Raw genomic sequence first — 17849 nt, forward strand, 5'->3', positions numbered from 1 at the left:
TGGGGCTCAAACTCAGGACCCTGAGGTCAAAAGTCACATGCTTTACTGGCTGAGCCAGCCAGGAGTTCCAGGAAGAAGGGTTTGAAAGTGTTTTGGCATCTAGATAGCAGCTGAAGCTAGATGATGGTGTGTGACATTGCCCTAGGAAAGGACAAAAGGCAGGAAATGAGTAATAAAGAATGCCAAGGATCTGAAGGAGGTAGAACCCAATTTCCATTTGTAACCTTGGGAAACGTACCCACCTGCTAATGAGATGAGGAGAGTGGGAAAGTGTTTCAATTAACACTGGGTTCTATAATTAAAAGAAAGGGAAATCCCAAAAGCTTCTGTTATTCTTTGCAATAACCCAGTGGGAGTAAAATATGACTGCGGGGTTCTGGACGGAGCAGTGTCTTGAGCACTCAGTAGCTTTGTTTCTCATCTTTTCCAATTAGCAGCAATCATCCCAGGTAAGGAGTTTTTCCCTTAATCCTCTCTGTTCATTCTGATATTGATCCAGGGATGTGATTTAATTATCACCTTGTCCTCATCATACTTGTAATAATGCTCAATGAGAGAATAAGAAATCCGTTTTAAATATTATGCAGTTAATATTTAATTAACTATGTATTTAATAATTGATTATTTAATATTTAATTGTAATATATGGCTCATCATATTGATACATTACATTGTTTGTTATAGTTTTTATTATTTATCTTGACCATTTATTTTCAAAATAATGCCCTAGATTCATTTTTCTGCCAAAAAGTTCTAGAGCATTTAGAAAAGATCAGGGACCAAAAAACATAGATAGATAGATAGATCGAATGAACGAACGAAAGAATGAACAAACCAGGGACCAGAGAGAGAGAGAGGATCAAGAAGGGCTGTTGGGCAAATATTTTGTTTTCAGTGAGCCTTTCCTGGACTATCCTGTATAAGATTTTAACTCCTCCCTACATCACATTTATCCCTGCTTTATCTTTTTTTCCTTAACATTTACCATTATATAACATTTTATTCATTTATCTTCACCCTCTACTAGAGAATAAGCTCCTTGAGGGCAGAGACTTTTGTCTGTTTTGTTCACTACTATATGTCCAGTGCCTAGAACAATGCCCAGCATTCAATAAGGTGAATGACTGACTGACTGAATGAATGAATGAACAATAACTGTGTATTTCTTTGGAACTTGAATATTAGTAAATGTTCCTAATGGCATAGCTAGTCAACAAGATTTAACAAGTGCTTAAGGTAATATATGTCCTCCTATGGTTACTAGACAGTAACATCATCTTCCGAAATGGAGGAGTGTAAGGAAAGCTTTCTGTCGTTGATGACAGAGCTGCGTGTCTGCCTGGCAGGTAGAAGAGTTAAGAGATAGTGCTGGGAGCTGTTGGTGAGGATCTTGCTGTTGCTTAGTTTTTTATACTGGTTTAGACCCTGAGCTTTCTCCTTTGGGCTTGCATGGGCAGACTGGATATGGGTTATTTGGGGTCTCAAGAAATAAATTGATAAAACTCCAGTAAAATGGAAGTGGTTTCTTAGATCTCCTAAGAGCTGAGCTTGGGCTTTTAATACCTATTTAGAGAATATTAGTCATTCAGAAATTGATTAAAAGGCAGAATGAACCAGAATACAAGGAAAAGAAGTTTTTTATAAATGTGGTCCCTTCTCGGCAAATGAGAAACCACTTTCATGCCATCTTTTGTTTATAAAGGATAATCCTTTTGAATTTTGTACCATGTTAAAGTGTTACCCAGTCAAATAAACACGATTTAGATTTTTAAATAGTTGAAGTTTTGAATGAAAGCTGGAACAGAGCAAGGGCTCATAAATTCTCCAAAATATACTGCTTAACAGTTCTCTTACTGGGAACTAATTATCCATGGGTCTCTTTTTGTGAGCAGAGATGCTAGTAGCCATTTGTTCTGAATTTTCTTTTCAAGGTAGTTTGTAGAGCCAACAGCCTTGGAAGATAGTGTGTCCCTCTGGAGTAGAGGGTAGGTTTGTTTGCTGTCTAGTATATTAGAAATAATACCTGCCTCTGAAGCAAAAGTTGGACAGATTTGCTTGTGGCTCATTATAAAAGTTTGGGGTTTCCCAAGCTCAGGGTTCTTCAGCTGTGAAACAAACTCATTGCACACGCATGTACTTCTCTTGCCCCTGGGGACTTACGGGGCATGGAAAACCAGTAACAAATACGGAGCTCATGTCACCTGCTGTTAGTAGTAAAGTCTTTCGCTTCTGACCCAGGGCTTTCTGTCTTCTGCCAGCACCTGTAAAACTAGGGCAGGCTCACTTGTTAGCTTGCAAGTAAAATCTCAGGTTCTTTACGGTTCTTGACACCTCTTAGTCCATGTCCTTGAAAGCTTATTTCTTGAGAAAATGTATGCTGAAGTTTACCCAACTTGATCGAGGACGTACACGTTTTCTAAGAAAATGATTTCTACAACAAAGTTGTGGGAGTGTTTATACGGTAGAGGATGGGAAGCTGAGACTGTCCGCAGGCATTTTCAAAGCAAACATTGAACCAGTTATACTGCTGGTTCTTTTCATCTCCTGACCCTGACCCCTTGGAGTGCCCCAGGCTCACTCAGACCTCACCTCAGTGTCCACTTCGTTGGACTTTCTAGCCTGCATACTGCTGTATATAAGTCACCTAGTCTACGGGTTGGTTGGTTGGTTGGTTTTTGCTAGAGCAGCCTGAATGGACTAGACGGCACATTAATCAGATGTTCAAATAATCATACAACTATGACTTACCAACTGTGATCAGTGCAATAAAGGGAAAATAAAAAGCTGCCTGAACAAAGATGTGAGCTTGCAGCAGGAGGATCTTGGTGTGTTTATGGTGGGGAGAGGGGCAGGTGGTCAGGAAAGGTCCTCCCGCCCCCACCTCTCTAAAAAGAGTTTAGGCAGCAAATAAAGGCTAAAATACAACCACCACTATTCTTCCTAGTAATAAAAGTCAACTAAATAGACTCCATTGTTCCAAAGAATAGATTTGTATTCTTTTCTTCCTAAAAGTCACTTGATTTTTGCATAAATCAACCTGGGAATATCAATGCTTGATGGCCTTCAAATCTTTACCATGTGAAATGTTTACAGAGCATCTATCATCTATCATTCACTGTGCCAGTCTTTGGAGGATTGGAAGGGATATATGACATGGGACCTAGTTCTGAAGAACCTGTGATCGGGTGGCAAGCAATGTACTTTCTAGCGGAACCATTGCTGGCAGCAGACAAGTGCCGGCCAATGGTCCAGAGCCCAGGGGTGCTGAGTCAGAGGCTGAGAAGCCACCTAGAGCTCAGTGGTCTGGGGATGTTGCCAGGGCGGGGGAAGCAGCATATGAGAAAGCATGGATGCTCCAGAAAACTCAATAACCTTCCCAGGACTGGAAAGGGGGTGCGTGTTAGTTGTGGTCAGGGGTAGGGGCTGCATTGTTCAAGGCAGCAGATGGTGAAGACAAGGGTATGGCTGGACTTGACATTGGCCTTCGTTCAGGCAAACAACTTCCTACAAAAGTGAATGGAACCATGATGTTCCCATTGTCATTTGAAAGATGGCATTTTAAACATTAATTATAGCAGCTATTCCTTTTCAAAAATGGAATTAGTGTTATATGTTATTTATAGTCACATAGTTTTAAAAAGACTTCTGAACATTGGGTATCTGTGGAAAATTTTAAAAATCATGTAAACTCTTCCCTCAAGATAGCATTGGCAGAGATCGTTATATTGAATTATGTTTTAATAGAGACTGTTGCTACTTAGCGATGTCAGTCTCGGCGATGTGTTAGAGGATGTGGAAAATGTCACCTTTTGATGGCTTTGAAAAAACCCCTTGTCCTCTATAATGTTCAATCATCAAGAGAACCCATGAACATCAAACTTATTTTTAAGGAGTGTATGTAAAACCATTAGAAAATTCAGGGTATAATTTTTACTAATGTCAATGAATTACAGTACGTTTTTCAAGAATTACTCTTCAAAGACTGAGTTTTGTAAAGGGGCTTGGGATAAACATCCTATCTCTAACAGCATCTTCTATATTTGCTATCTTAGGGTCTGGAGGATGTTCACCAGGTCAGGATCATTCCATGTAGAATATGTGCATTTATAAAATGCAAGGATTGTATGGAGTAAGATGCATGAAAATTGTAAGGTGGTGAGTTGGATATACAGATTAAGGATTTTCTGTATTTAGGTTTTTCTAAATTTTTTTTATTAGTTTCAGAAGTAGAATTTAGTGATTCATCGGTTGCATCTAACACCCACAGTTCATCACATCACATGCCCTCCTTAATGCCCATCACCCAATTATCCCTTCCCCCAAACCCCCTTCCCTCCAGCAAACCTCAGTTTGTTTCCTAGAGTTCAACATCTCTTATGGTTTGCCTTCCTCTCAATTTTCATCTTATTTTTCCTTCTCTTCTCCTCTGTTCATCTGCTTTGTTTCTTAAATTCCACAGATAGTGAAATCATATGGTATTTATTTTTTTCTCTGACTTATTTCACTTAGCATAATACCCTCTAGTTCCATCCACGTCACTGCAAATGGCAAGATTTCATTCTTTTGGTGGCCGAGTAATAGTACATTGTGTATACATACCACATCTTCTTTATCCATTCATCTATTGATGGACATCTAGGCTCTTTCCATATTTTGGCTATTGTGGACATTGCTGCTAACTGTTTTCAGTTTTTTAAAAGTAAAATTGTAGGGGCACCTGGGTGGCTCAGTCAATTAAGCCTCTGCCTTTGGCTCAGATCATGATCCCAGAGTCCTGGGATCGAGCCCCACGTTGGGCTCCCTGTTCAGCGGGGAGTCTGCTTCTCCCTCTCCCTGCCACTCCTGCTCTCTCACCCGCACTCTCTCTCAAATAAATAAATAAAATCTTTAAAAAAAATAATAAATAATAAAAGTAAAATTGTATTCTCTAATTTATATGCTATAAGAACTAAGTCTTTATTTTTATATCCCATTTCCAAAGTAAAACTTTAGAACATGGTAAAATTATGAGTTCGATTTTCTTTTCGTTGCAATGTAATCCTGTGATTTGACCTAGACAAAAAAGATCAAGAAAGTAATATTATCACATTGTCCATATCCAAAGAATAAGTGTGCTTGCTATCCTGGATAGAAAAGCCATTTATTCTATCATAAATATCCAAACCATAGATAACATACAGCCTCCTTTGGCTGTACTACGGCTATAATCACCTCTGTGGGTATAGCTGTGAGCTTATCTAACCTACATCTCTTGGTACGTATAAAACAAACTTTTCTCCACTTTGTCCTCCTTAGCTGGAAAAGAGCTGATTATTGATTTCCTTAAAATGACTCACTGTACACTTAAAGACCATTATTACCTTGACCTCTTTTTCTCTGGTCTAATCCCAATCTCATCTACTATTTTTTTTTCCTTAAGTGTTCTCTCTCAGCCCCTTAATTATTCCTGTTGCTACCCTGTGAACCCATTCTGGTTCCTTCTCTTGCACCTAAGATGATGGAGTTCTTAACCAACCACAGCCTTAGTCTCTGTACTTGGGTCCTTCTTGGTACTGCTAAATACAAAGCGCAGCATAGTCTGACCCCGTTATGTAGCACTTGTGCATGGGAATGGTCTCCAGAGTTGTTGAGTTGCAATTAATTTCAATTGCTAATAAAGTTCTGAGTCTTAAAAGACTTGAGAGATTGGGGGAGGGTGGAGTTACTACTTGGCACCACTATCTTGATGCCAATTAGGTGCTTTCAGAAGGAGGGAGGGTTACTGGCTCAAGGTCATGCTGAAATGCTCTTTCTTTATGCTTGCCAAAGGCACTTGGCTCTGCCTACACTGTCTAGACACGAGCAGTATGAAATAGAAGGAAAGGGACAAGAATTTGCCATCTCTCTAAATATTGTGGGAGACATGAAATAGCATGAAAGGTGATCTTTGCCTTCAATAAGCTTACAATTGAGATAAGGAGAAAATCACAATGGTGGTATAAGGTCGAGGACAACATATACTAAATAGGGGTCAAATGTCAGTAATTGTTCTTAGCCCTAAGGAAGTAGAGCTGTAGGGGACTGAGGAGACTGTAGCTTCATCAGGGGGTCGGGCCTAAGTGGGGCCAGGGAAGCAGGGCGGGGTTGGCAGGAGGTGAGTGGAGGTGTCCATCCTGCAGGGCCGTGGGGGGCTCAGTTGGGAGTAAAGCGCTGGTGCAGAGACTGAGATGAACGTTTGGTAGATGTTGAGTGAGAAATATTATTCTCAGTAATACCTTTGTTATTTGAGCTTGTTATAGTTAATATTGTTTGCACATGGAATTTGACAAGTGTTAAACAAACTTACTATATGGTCAAAGATTTTTATTAATAAAAAAGGTTCCGGGGCGCCTGGGTGGCTCAGTCGTTAAGCGTCTGCCTTCAGCTCAGGTCATGATCCCGGAGTCCTGGGATCGAGCCCCGCATCGGGCTCCCTGCTCGGCGGGAAGCCTGCTTTTCCAAAACTCTCTCACTCCCCCTGCTTGTGTTCCCTCTCTCACTGTGTCTCTCTCTATCAAATAAATAAAATCTTTAAAAAAAATAAAAATAAAAAAATAAAAAAATAAAAAAGGTTCCAAAGTGATTCCTTTCCATCTAAAGCTCTTGACCTATTGTTATAAATTCAAACTCTGAATTCAATACAAGCCCCTCAGGTGCCTTCCATTGGGGGCACATTCTGCCATCTGGATGGACCTCTAACTGTCTTCTTTCACAGAAATGATCATTGATTTTGATGAGCATGTAGAAGTGAATGTGAAAAACTATTTAAATATGTTTTTGAAGCTTAGTATTTGCTTCCAGGATGATGCATTAGCAAATAGTTATTTCTGGTGAGTATCTGCCCCCTCACATTATTGTTTGGGTCTCTGCTCTGCTATTTTGAGCTCTGGGCTACGGCAGATGGTACTTTTCAGCTTCAGTGTATGATACTTTCAAACACATTGCTCTCGGTTTCAGAGCAAAAGCAGATTCAATGAGACCCCCACACTGTAATGGAATTTTTGTGGTTTAGGAAGGCCCTATGTCAAAGTCGACCTTTATATTTTCTATGAAGAAACGATTTGAGGAAATGAATAGAATAACAGCTTTGATGAAATAAGATTTTTTTAAAATGTAGTTGGAGGGGCATCTGGGTGGCTCAGTCGTTAAGCGTCTGCCTTTGGCTCAGGTCATAATCCCAGAGTTCTGGGATCCAGCCCCGCATCGGGCTCCCTGCTCCGCAGGAAACCTGCTTCTCCTTCTCCCACTCCCCCTGCTTGTGTTCCCTCTCTCGCTGAGTCTCTCTCTGTCAAATAAATAAATAAAATCTTAAAAAATAAAAATAAAAAAATAAAATGTAGTTGGATAGAGGATGGAGGCAGAGAATAGGACGTATTTGGTATTCACACTACTAATCCACCAGGAAGTGCTTGGGAGCTCCGTACCCTGCATCCATCCCACCCCCAGCTCTAGAGCTTGGTGCCTAGGAGGAGGTAGGCGAGTTGCTGGCCCAGGCAGGGTAGAGTAGGGTTTTGAGCTGGCTAAGGGTAAAGTAGTACTTTTGGAGCACATGGCCCTCATCACCAGAACTGAGCAGGTGCAACCCAGGTCCCAGCCAAGCAGGGCCTCCACCTCACGGTGCGAGTTCAGAAGGGCTCCTCATAGCCTGTGATGGGTTGACCACCTGGCTGAGTGCCAGAGACAAAACCCCGTGCCTGCCCCAAAAAAGAGAAGGAAGGACCCCCCCCCCCCCACTGAGGCTCCTGGCCCCCAGTTAAAGTTCTTGTGTTACTCAAAACCAAATTGAAAACATTGATCACATTTGCTTAGCGTCCCTCCCTCTCTTGCTGGCAGGAATTGATTAAAACACCCACACGAGCAGTAACCCCCGCAGAGATGTTCAGTTCTGATAGAAAAGAAGAAAACATCGTTTGCATTTTCGCCCCAAGCCCATCTCTGGGCAGAGTTTTAAGTATTACCTATTCTGCTCAGTGTTTGGCAATGTGAACCAATCACTGAAATGAACTTGCTGTAACATAAAATGTTATCCGCTGTTTTCAGAAAGTTGGAGAAATAGTTGACACCCCATCCCTGTTCGTGCTGCTAAAATACTGTGCTGTTTTCACCCTTGTTTGACACCTCTGTACTTTGTTCCCCTCCTACTCCATGCTGTTTACAACCCAGGCAGCTCCTGTTAATTTTTTTTTTTTTTTAAGATTTAAGATTTTAAAACATGTCTGTTTCTAATTTCACAGCTTTTATATAACACTGCTGGGACATACATGTTCTTACTTACCCAGATCATGGTTCTCAGTGGTTTGCAGACAATGAGATCAAGAGCATACCGTCAATAAGGCATATGGCTGATGCCTGCCTCGGTGACGGCAAAGCAGGCAAGATTCAGTGGGGCCTTGAGTGGGGCATGTTTTCAATAATTGATCATTGAGAAGAAAGCAATTAATCTCTTCCAATGGCAGCTCTCTCTCCTTTTTTAAGGAAAGGAGGCTGTGCTTTTTCCTGGGCATACGTTAACTATCAACTAGAGCAGAGACAAATGGAGCACCCGAAGTTAAAAATCTAAATATACCCTACTGAAGTTTGACCTCACTCATGGAGATTTTGTGATCATTTAGATGTGAAAGTTTTGCTTTGTGCCACCAGTTAGAAGTATTTGCTAAGCTGTTAATATGAAACCGACCAAAGGTTCCTTAAACCTTTAGATATTTTTGGTTAAAGAGAGTAGCCCCTTTGTCAAAGTGTAATTTTCAAAGGTTAAATATATGACACACAAATATAGAATGAACATGTAGCAAAGATTGATTTAATACATTAATGAGGGAGCCAGCAGGATGGCAAAGCTGGTTCAAAGGAGAACGAAAGGAACAAGTTATAAAGGCATTCAAGAAGGAATGTCAGGATAAGATGTCAGGGTTAGGTGTAAACTGATTAGCAGTCCAATGGGACAACAAAACCTGACACAAATCATTTACATCTCCACTGGACAAAAATCTATAAGTTACCCTTAACTTTATAGGCTGGGCCTTTAATCCATAGTAAAGAGCTTGTCAAACACAAAGCCAGTGCCCTGAGTAATGAAATAATCCTTGTGTGAGCTGTTAATGCTCAGCAGGACATTGGAAGAACATGCTCCTTTCCCTTACCTTGTTTACAAGTTTTGGTTAATTTTTCTTAACTTCTTATTATCTGAGTGACCTTCCACTTACATGAGGTTCCTGGAGTAGTCAGATTTGTAGAGATAGAAGTAGAATGGTGCTTGCCAGGGACTGAGGGAGGGAGAATGGGGAGTTAGTGTTGAATGGGGACAGAGTTTCAGTTTTTTAAGATGAAAAATGTTCTGTGGGTGGATGGTGGTGCTGGTTGCACAATGCAAATACTTAATACCACTGAACCGTACATTGAAAAATGATTAAGATGGCAAGTTTTATGTTATGTGTATTTTACCACAAGTTTAAACAGTTAAATGAGCTGACACATAGGTATATGAAGAAAGACTTAACAATTCTTCATCCTCATCCTCCGTCCTCATTACTAACTTAGTAATCCTATGTTTGTGTTAACTTTTCCTTATTCATAAAAACATACGTGGACCTTCTTTTAAAAAGGAGGTTATTAAAATTCTTTACTCTGTGACATTTGTTCTTTTCACTTAAGGATATATCAAGGACGGGCCTCTGGGTTATAGATATTGATCTAATCCATTCTCTTTAACACCAGCTCCATAGACTGGTTGTGCCATAATTTATTCAACTGTTGTTCTACTGATGGAAATTCAGTTGTCTCCAGTTGTGTTTTGTTTTGTTTGCCAGGATAAACACTATTAGTATAAAAATGTTGTAATACAGGACAGTGAAGCTGAAGGCCAGGATCTCAGTGGTGACAACAAGAAGGCAGAGGACGGAATTGTTCAAAGGAATGTTTTGTTGGGAAAATGGATTGGATTTAGGGGCGAGTTGAAAATTTTGGAGCAAGAGCAGAGAATGAATAGTGCTGGCGTGTTACTGAAAGAGGGAGTTGAAGAAGAACAAGGTTATAGAGGGATGGCACAGAAGCAAGAGGATAATGTTTGTTTCTAAAATGCCAAGCTTGGGGGACCTGGGGGGCTCATTGGTAGGCAATTGATTTTTGGTTTTGGGTCAGGTCATGATCTCACAGTCACAAGATCAAGCCCCTTGTTGGGCTCTGTGCTGAGCATGGAGTCTGCTTGAGATTCTCTCTCTCCCTCTCTCTCTGCCCCTTCCCCGACACATGTATGCTCCCTCTCTCTCTCTCTCTAAAAAAATAAAAAATAAAAAAAATAAAATGCCAGGCTTAAGATAGGCATGCTGTCTGTGCCCGCTGGGCAGCGAAAAATAAGGATCTAAGGCTTGGGGAAGACATCACAGATAGAGACATTGATCATAGTTGATGATAGACAAAGTCATAGTTGAAGCTATGGGAGTAGGGGAGATCTGTTCCTAGGGGCAGCCTTATTCTAGAGGAAGGAGGTAGCGTTCATGGCAGTTACCTGTGTTTAAGAGTCTGGCTAGGGAGACTGAGACGCTGTGATTCGAGAAGGAGGAGGAATGGTGAGTAAAGACCTTTAATGAGCTCTGCGTCTGAGACGTTCTTCAAACGGGGATTTCCTTGTGTATAAACCACCAAAAACAATGGTACAATTGGATAAGCCAATTTGGGCCCCTGCTTTGAACTTATGGACTAGGCCAAATGAAATCTCAGAGGGGCAGAGTTCAATTGTAGTTTGACAACTCTCAACAGCAGTTACAAGGTCATTTTTTAAGACTATATTCGGGGGGCGCCTGGGTGGCTCAGTCGGTTAGGCGGCTGCCTTCGGCTCAGGTCATGATCCCAGGGTACTGGGATCGAGCCCCGCATCGGGCTCCCTGCTCGGCGGAGAGCCTGCTTCTCCCTCTCCCTCTGTCTGCCGCTCTGCCTACTTGTGCTCTCTCTCTCTGTTAAATAAATGAAAATCTTAAAAAAAAAAAAAAAAAAAAAGACTATATTCGGTTTATATAAACCAGGACTTAAAGGAGAGGATACGTCAGTGTCACAATCCTGTGTAAGCAAAACGTCTGCCCAGAGGTGCCCGCGGAAGCAGCGAATAACAGGGAATCTCTAAAACATTACAGCGAGCACTGCTGCTGTCTCCACAATCTACATTAGCTTAAAGATGACCCTGTTGCCACCAGATCTTTTTATAAAGGATCTGTGAACTTTTAAACATACCCATTGATTGGAGGGGGCAATAAAGGCAATTACTGGTAATCCAAATGCATTATTTTGTCCCTTCTCATGGCTTTAAGAAATACCCATGTTTGGAAAAGCAACAGAGTCATCAAAACTGCTGATGTCACTGAGGAGTGACATCCCGGGGAGCCTGCCAAGTTTGACGCTGGATTCAACTTAATTCACACGCTGTGTTCTTAGTCATACCCTAGATACCAGAAGAAGAAGAATCCAAAGAAGTAAAGATGAGGACTCTCACCACAAAGTGCTTTGTCATCTTGTGGGGAAATAAGATACGTTCTCTGGGTATTCTGTGACCCCCACCACCACCAGGGTTGTGTTTGTTGCTGTTGAAGGAATTTGCGGTCCGAGTGCAGTCAGTCCATACCTGACTTCCCCCACCTGCAGGACCCATTTGTTAAGGAAGAGGCAGGTGTGTGCACAGTGGGGGCACTGGCAGGTTAGAGGAGGCAGCAGGTGGTGGATGAGCTGTTTTCCAGGTAATGTGATCGGAGTCGTATTTATAGGGTGGTCATTTTCAGGCGTGATGGACTCAGGCCATCATCTTGGGTTACTTGATTATAAATTGCAAAGAAGGAGATCATAGCTGTGGAGTGTTGATGTAAACAAAGGCTGATGAATCCACAGTGGAAGGCTTGTTTGTAGGTTCGGTGTCACCTTGGATATCTCTAATGGCTTGCAATAGGGAACACTGCCAACAGAGGGTGGGAGAGTTGTCAAAGTATTCAGTCAGTACCTTACTGTGCCCAGCACCAGATCATCCAGAGGCACTGATGAGTCACGGGAACTAATTAGAGGAACACTGGAGGTGTTCCAGTAGGATTCTTAGGAAAGCAAGTTAGTGGTGGAGCTCACCTTCCCCCTGCCCACTGGGTGCCTAGTCCAGCTGTTTGCAGGAAGAATCAGGAAGAATCCGGGATTCTTTGCCTAAGGCCCTTCGGTGTATAGGAGTCACCCAAGCCTGGGCATCGGGAGGGCAAGACTGGAAGTTCCCAGCTGTGTCTGCTGCTTCCCAGTCCTTTGGCAGTGGAAACGCGTTATTCTCAGGGTCTGCCTTAGGCTTTAGTTTTGGACAAGTTGCTGTGCCCTCCTCTGGTCTTGTCTGAACATGTAGGCCACGCCCAAGCCCCTGACACGCTGGGACCTTTGCACTATCTCCATAATCCACAGCTGCACAGTTTCGAAAGAGACACCAAAATCCAGACGCAGCAAGGCATTCCCTTTTGCAGGTACTGAGGTCCCGAATGACAGTTTTCTCTTGGACACGTTCCCTTTTCTTTCCTCTTTTGTCTGTTCATTTTTCTCTCTCCCTATAATATATGAATAATTGGCTTGTCCTATTTGCTGCCCACAGAGAAAATTAAACGTCTGAATTTTTCATAGCTATGGGAAAGTGTTTCCAGAGTGGGGAAAAAATGGACATTGGGCATTTCAGCTCCTGCTTTCGGTATAGTGGGAATTTATTACTCAGCTCAGTAATAGTCTCGGCCCAAACCAAGTAGTTGTGTGGGCAAGCAGTGGATACCTTTCCTAAATCACGCTGCCAGGGATACCTTTGTTCATAACTGAGACAGCACATACCAAGGGCATCTTTCCATCAAAGACTGATTATCTCTGAATCTTAGACATACCACAAAAGTCACTGAGCCCCAGCCAATGGATTTTCCTTGTATGAGATATTGCGTCGCTCCCAAAAGGAGGGAAACAGAAGGGGAGGGAGGCAAGAGAGAACTCAGAGCCCAACAATAAATAGCTCTTTGTACCAGTCCCCTCCCCTCATCCCAAGCCACTGAGATCATGGAGTAAGTTCCCAGCATGCAGGGGAAGGCAGCGGTGCCCAGCAGCTTAGCAGATGTTGACCAAAGGCGAACTTGTCTTTCCACAGTGTGTGGCTGTGACCTGGCACAAGGGGGCTTCTTCATAAAGAACGGGGAGTATCTCTGCACCCTGGACTACCAGAGGATGTACGGGACACGCTGCCACGGCTGTGGGGAGTTCGTGGAAGGAGAGGTGGTGACTGCCCTGGGCAAGACTTATCATCCCAACTGCTTTGCTTGTACCATCTGCAAGTAAGTGGTGCCCTCCCCCAACAGAGAAGCGCTGGGTTCTGCTCTTGAGGCCTGGGATGTACACCTTTTGTCTTGAGTTGCACTGTCTTGAAATATTCTTCTTCTGATGCGCCCTTAGATTTTTAAAAAAATGTTCCTATTGTTTTATCAGTCTTAGTCAAAAAGTAATTTAGTTGGGAAACTTTACACACGAGGTCCTCTACTAAATAATACGACTGATCTTATGTGGCTTGAAACCAAGTGTGAAAGCAGCTCTGGGTCTTGAAACAGTTTGAGCAATGAAAACCTTAGGAGGAAATGGCTTAACTGCTTGGAAGGATAAAGCTTCTTTGGAAGTATACGTTCATATGTGTGTGTTTAAAAACAGTCTCGTTTAGGGGCGCCTGGGTGGCTCAGTCGTTAAGCGTCTGCCTTTGGCTCAGGTCATGATCCCAGGGTCCTGGGATCGAGTCCCACATCGGGCTCCCTGCTCTGCAGGAAGCTTGCTTCTCCCTCTCCCACTCCCCCTGCTTGTGTTCCCTCTCTCGCTGTGTCTCTCTCTGTCAAATAAATAAATAAAATCTTTAAAAAAAAAAAATAGTCTCGTTTACTCTGTAGCAGAGCTGGGCAAACTCTAACCCCATGGCCCAAATTAGCCCCAATACCTGTCTTTGTAAATAAAGTTTTATTGGGACACAGTCACACGCATTTGTTCACATACGGCTGCTTGTGGCTTCTTTTGAGCTACAGCGGCAGAGTTGAGCAGTCGTGACAGACATCGTATGGTCCGCAAAGTCTAAAAAAAAATACTTAAGTCTGAACTCTCGGGGGGAACAGTTGACCCACCTCTGCTCTCTAGGCTTCTATCCTCTAGCAAGGTTAAATCTTAACTGCACAAACCAGCTTGGTTAAAATGATCAGTCAGAGAGAAGAAGGGGAAAGTATGTGAAGTGTGAGTGGGGAAAGGTGGTGGTTTCATCGTTGCTGTGTTTCGCAGACTACACATTACAGAACTTAAGATGGCTTCGCTTGCCGTAACAAGGAGAGTCGCCAACAAGGCTCAGCTGCTTGACTGATCCACCCTAATCGGGCAGTCCGTTCCTTTTGGTGTCCTGTTGCTGGCTCTGTGCTCCATTTGGCTGTAGCTTTGTAAAAATGATGGTTCAGAGGAGGTGTTTTGCTTTGTTTTTCAGCATTTCGTATTTCTAGACCAGAGAGATGTAAACTCTAGAAAGGTAAACTTCATTTTATCTAATTAGCTAACAAGGTAATACTCACAGATGAACCACATAAGATTTAGATGGAGTATTCATGGTAAAATTATTGTAATACTATTTTATGGTTATTAGTCCATTTCTCAAATATATCTTTTTAAATCCTAATTTTAAAATGCTGGATTATTGAGCTGACAATTTTTCTGTATTTAATCCAAAGTAAAGTTTCCTCTTGACCTCTCCCCTTGCCGGCTGTGGCCCACTGCCTGCTTAAAAGCCCTTGGCTGGCATTCGAGAGTCCCAAGTTCTAGTCCTGCTTCCTGGACTATGTGAATTAAGTTTTTCCACAGCAGTTGCTTCATCCATAAGATAGGAGGCTGTGGACTAGATCCCAGTGATTCCCCAAACAAGGATGAGCAGTGGACTCCTCCCCTGGGAAAGGTCTCTTTACAAATGTCTGTTTCTAGCATTTTCCCCCAAACTCTCCTGCTGATCTAGTAGTTTCTAGAGGGCTCCCAAGTATGGGGCTACTCAGCCAGGTGGGAAGGCCCTGGCCCAGATAAACTCTTAAGAGCCCTCCTGATTCTGGCTTTGAGAGATCATTGTTTTAAAGTCGGTGATGATGAATAAACGTCTATTAGTGATAGTCCTCTCTCCGGACGTTTGGGCCAGCGAAGAGGTACTCACTGTTGTTACTAGCATGCTGCTGCTGAAGATGATGATATTCTACCTGAAGTGGAGGCCTCCTTTATGGCTGACGAGCTGCATTCATGTCGAATCTACGTTAACCCTCTTAGCAATTCCGTGAAGTCAGCCAGGAATTAGTGTCCCTAATTATTAGTGACTCTGGGTCTCAGAGTTTAAGGGACTTTCCCCAGACTAACACTGCAAGGCTAAGATTTGAACTCAGGTTTCCTGACTCCAAATCCAGTTCTCTTGATTACACACATTCACACAAATGGCAGAAGGAAGTGAAGCCATGTGGGCAGAGGACACAGTGGACTGAAGGGGGAAAGAACTGAAGAGGGTCATTTATAAAATCACACAAGCCGAAGTTCAAAAGACCTGGCCCCATGTTAAGAACTGGACTCTGGTTTATCCCCTAGTGGATCCAGGTGGGATTCAAGTCTAAACATACAAACTTGGCTCAGAGGCAAGAGAGGAGGCTAGCATGCATTGCAGGGTCTACACCTGAGAGTTAGGGCCTCCTTAAATGCTGAGCCCCAGGTGCCCCAGGTGCCTCACTGGCCTCAACCTAGTCCTGGCCCCGATCAGAGGCAAAAAGCTCGTGCTTGTGCTTCTGGCCCCCTAATTCCTGATGTCCCCTCACAGAGCAGACTGGGGCCTCGTTCAGGTTTCATGGATGAAGCAATAGGCCCACTGGCATCCACCAGAGCATGATTTTTTATTGTTAAAGATAGAGAAGTCCTGTATTGGTGGGTGCCACCTGCACCTGCCTGGGGCCCAGTCTCCTGAGCTGGTGAGTCCAGGCAGGTCACTTAACCTCTCTGGGCCTTATCTGAACAATGGAAAGTAACACAGCACCAGCACCCAGAGAGGAGAAGAGAGGGCCTCAGCTCAGCATTTGTAAAAGGAGGGGGCGGGGGAGAGTAAGACTGTAACTCTCCTTGAGGACCAGCACAAAGCACAGCTGTGGAGTTGTTTTAAGTCCAAATTTACTACCTATGTGTGTGTTATGGTTAATTACCAACCGTTAGGCAGCGGAAGGGCCACTTAAAGGAGGGTTAGCAGCTGTGAAAGTAAAACTCCTGTCAAAGAGCCGGTGTTTGTTCTCAAGTAATTGCTTCTGACTCAGATGTGTGGGGATGTTTTGCGTGTGAGTTTTTCATTTCCTAACAGAATCACACATTTGAAAGCTCATGTTAATGAAGAGTATTGGCAAATTGCCAATTACAAGTAAGCAGACGTGGAAATTGTCCTGTGTGTCTTTGTTAATGACTTTTCTTTTTGAAAAACTACCTGCCCGCTGAACTGGCCAGAGAAGAAACGAGTAACACACATGCAGAGGCAGTATTTTTGCAAACTGTTGTTGACGAATGACGCAAAAGGAAATGATCTCTCTAAAAAGAAGCTAATAGTTTTGTGTTTTGTTTTTTTTTTTTAAGTTTTTAGAAGCTAATCGTTTTTAAATAGGTATTTACAGCACTGTTGTGTTTCTCCACCAGGGATTGGGTCTCCAGCCCTGAAACACCCCGTTCACCCACTCAGATGTCCAGAACAAAGTCTCATTAGGTGCACAAATACCATGTAGGCCTAGGGAAGTGAAGGAGTTAATGCTTGACCTGTAACCAGTTCTCCTGGGGAGGGGCCTTAAGCTTGAATAGGAATTTATGGCATTTAAAATATTCCTTCTTGAAGGGTTTTCCATTTGGAAAATGGAAAATTTTCCTGTGTGTACCTGGCTAAGTGACTTGTTGGAACAATCCCTCCACTAATGAGTAGAGGTAAATCATTCCATTTTACTGTCTGGTTGCTGGTAGAAGCAGTGCGTTCTCCCTTCTCAAAATGAGGCATGTTTATTTGTTTGGACTATATCCAGCTGGCTGGCTTGGTTAGTAAGACTGCATTTCAGACATTCTGGCTAGTGCTCCTCAAAGAAATGGATTGGCACCCGGGGGCAACGAGCAGAAGGAGTAAGGAAAAGAAATTAAATTGCTGGAATAACCTTGAGGGCAATGTCTTTCTATCTCCAGGCGCCCGTTTCCACCCGGAGACCGAGTCACGTTCAATGGGAGAGACTGCCTTTGCCAACTGTGCGCACAGCCGATGTCGTCCAGCCCTAAAGAAGCCGCCTGCTCCAGCAGTAAGTGCCCCAGCCACCCGTTGACATGAGTTCCTCGTAGCTCAAAGGTCGCTTAGGCAAGTGCCTTCCTTCCTGTGAAGCTCTTAGCTAATGCTGAGCGTAGTCGCATCTAAGGCGTTTGTGATTGTAAAACCTGAAGCCTTTGCTAAAACCCGTGCAGTGAGAAGCATCTCCCTTCTGTCAAAAAGGCGTAAATAGGATTGGACATCAAACTGTGCATTTTGAGAGTAAATGAAGGAAGAAGAATGATCAAACTTTCTGTGAGAAATGCCCATTCCCTCATCATGGTGGTTGAGATGTGCAGACATTTGGTGGTGAAGGGATTGATAGCTCTGTGTATTAAAAAAGCTGTCCCCACTGTGCCTAGGGCAAGTGCGGTGATTTATACTTACCCTTAATTCTCTATATCTGTTATCCTTAAATATTTATTCACTTGGAGGGTTTCTGACACTTATTTATTGAACAGATAGTTTGCTGAGCACCTACAATGTGTGATGTTGT

General features: G+C 42.9%; 1 protein-coding gene across 8 annotated transcripts in view; it reads left to right on the top strand.

Annotated features, from left to right (window-relative positions):
* ABLIM1 (actin binding LIM protein 1) overlaps nucleotides 1-17849 on the top strand; it is a 291491-nt gene that overhangs the window by 150727 nt on the left and 122915 nt on the right. For all 8 annotated transcript variants that reach the window (XM_078077085.1, XM_078077083.1, XM_036075711.2 and 5 more), the window contains exons 3-4: nucleotides 13148-13331; nucleotides 17239-17348. In XM_078077085.1, coding sequence (XP_077933211.1) covers nucleotides 13148-13331; nucleotides 17239-17348 — 294 coding nt within the window. The remainder of the gene's footprint in view (nucleotides 1-13147; nucleotides 13332-17238; nucleotides 17349-17849) is intronic.

The sequence above is a fragment of the Halichoerus grypus genome, chromosome 7 (genome assembly GCF_964656455.1).
Source record: "Halichoerus grypus chromosome 7, mHalGry1.hap1.1, whole genome shotgun sequence".
In the NCBI taxonomy this organism is placed as follows: Eukaryota; Metazoa; Chordata; class Mammalia; order Carnivora; family Phocidae; genus Halichoerus; species Halichoerus grypus.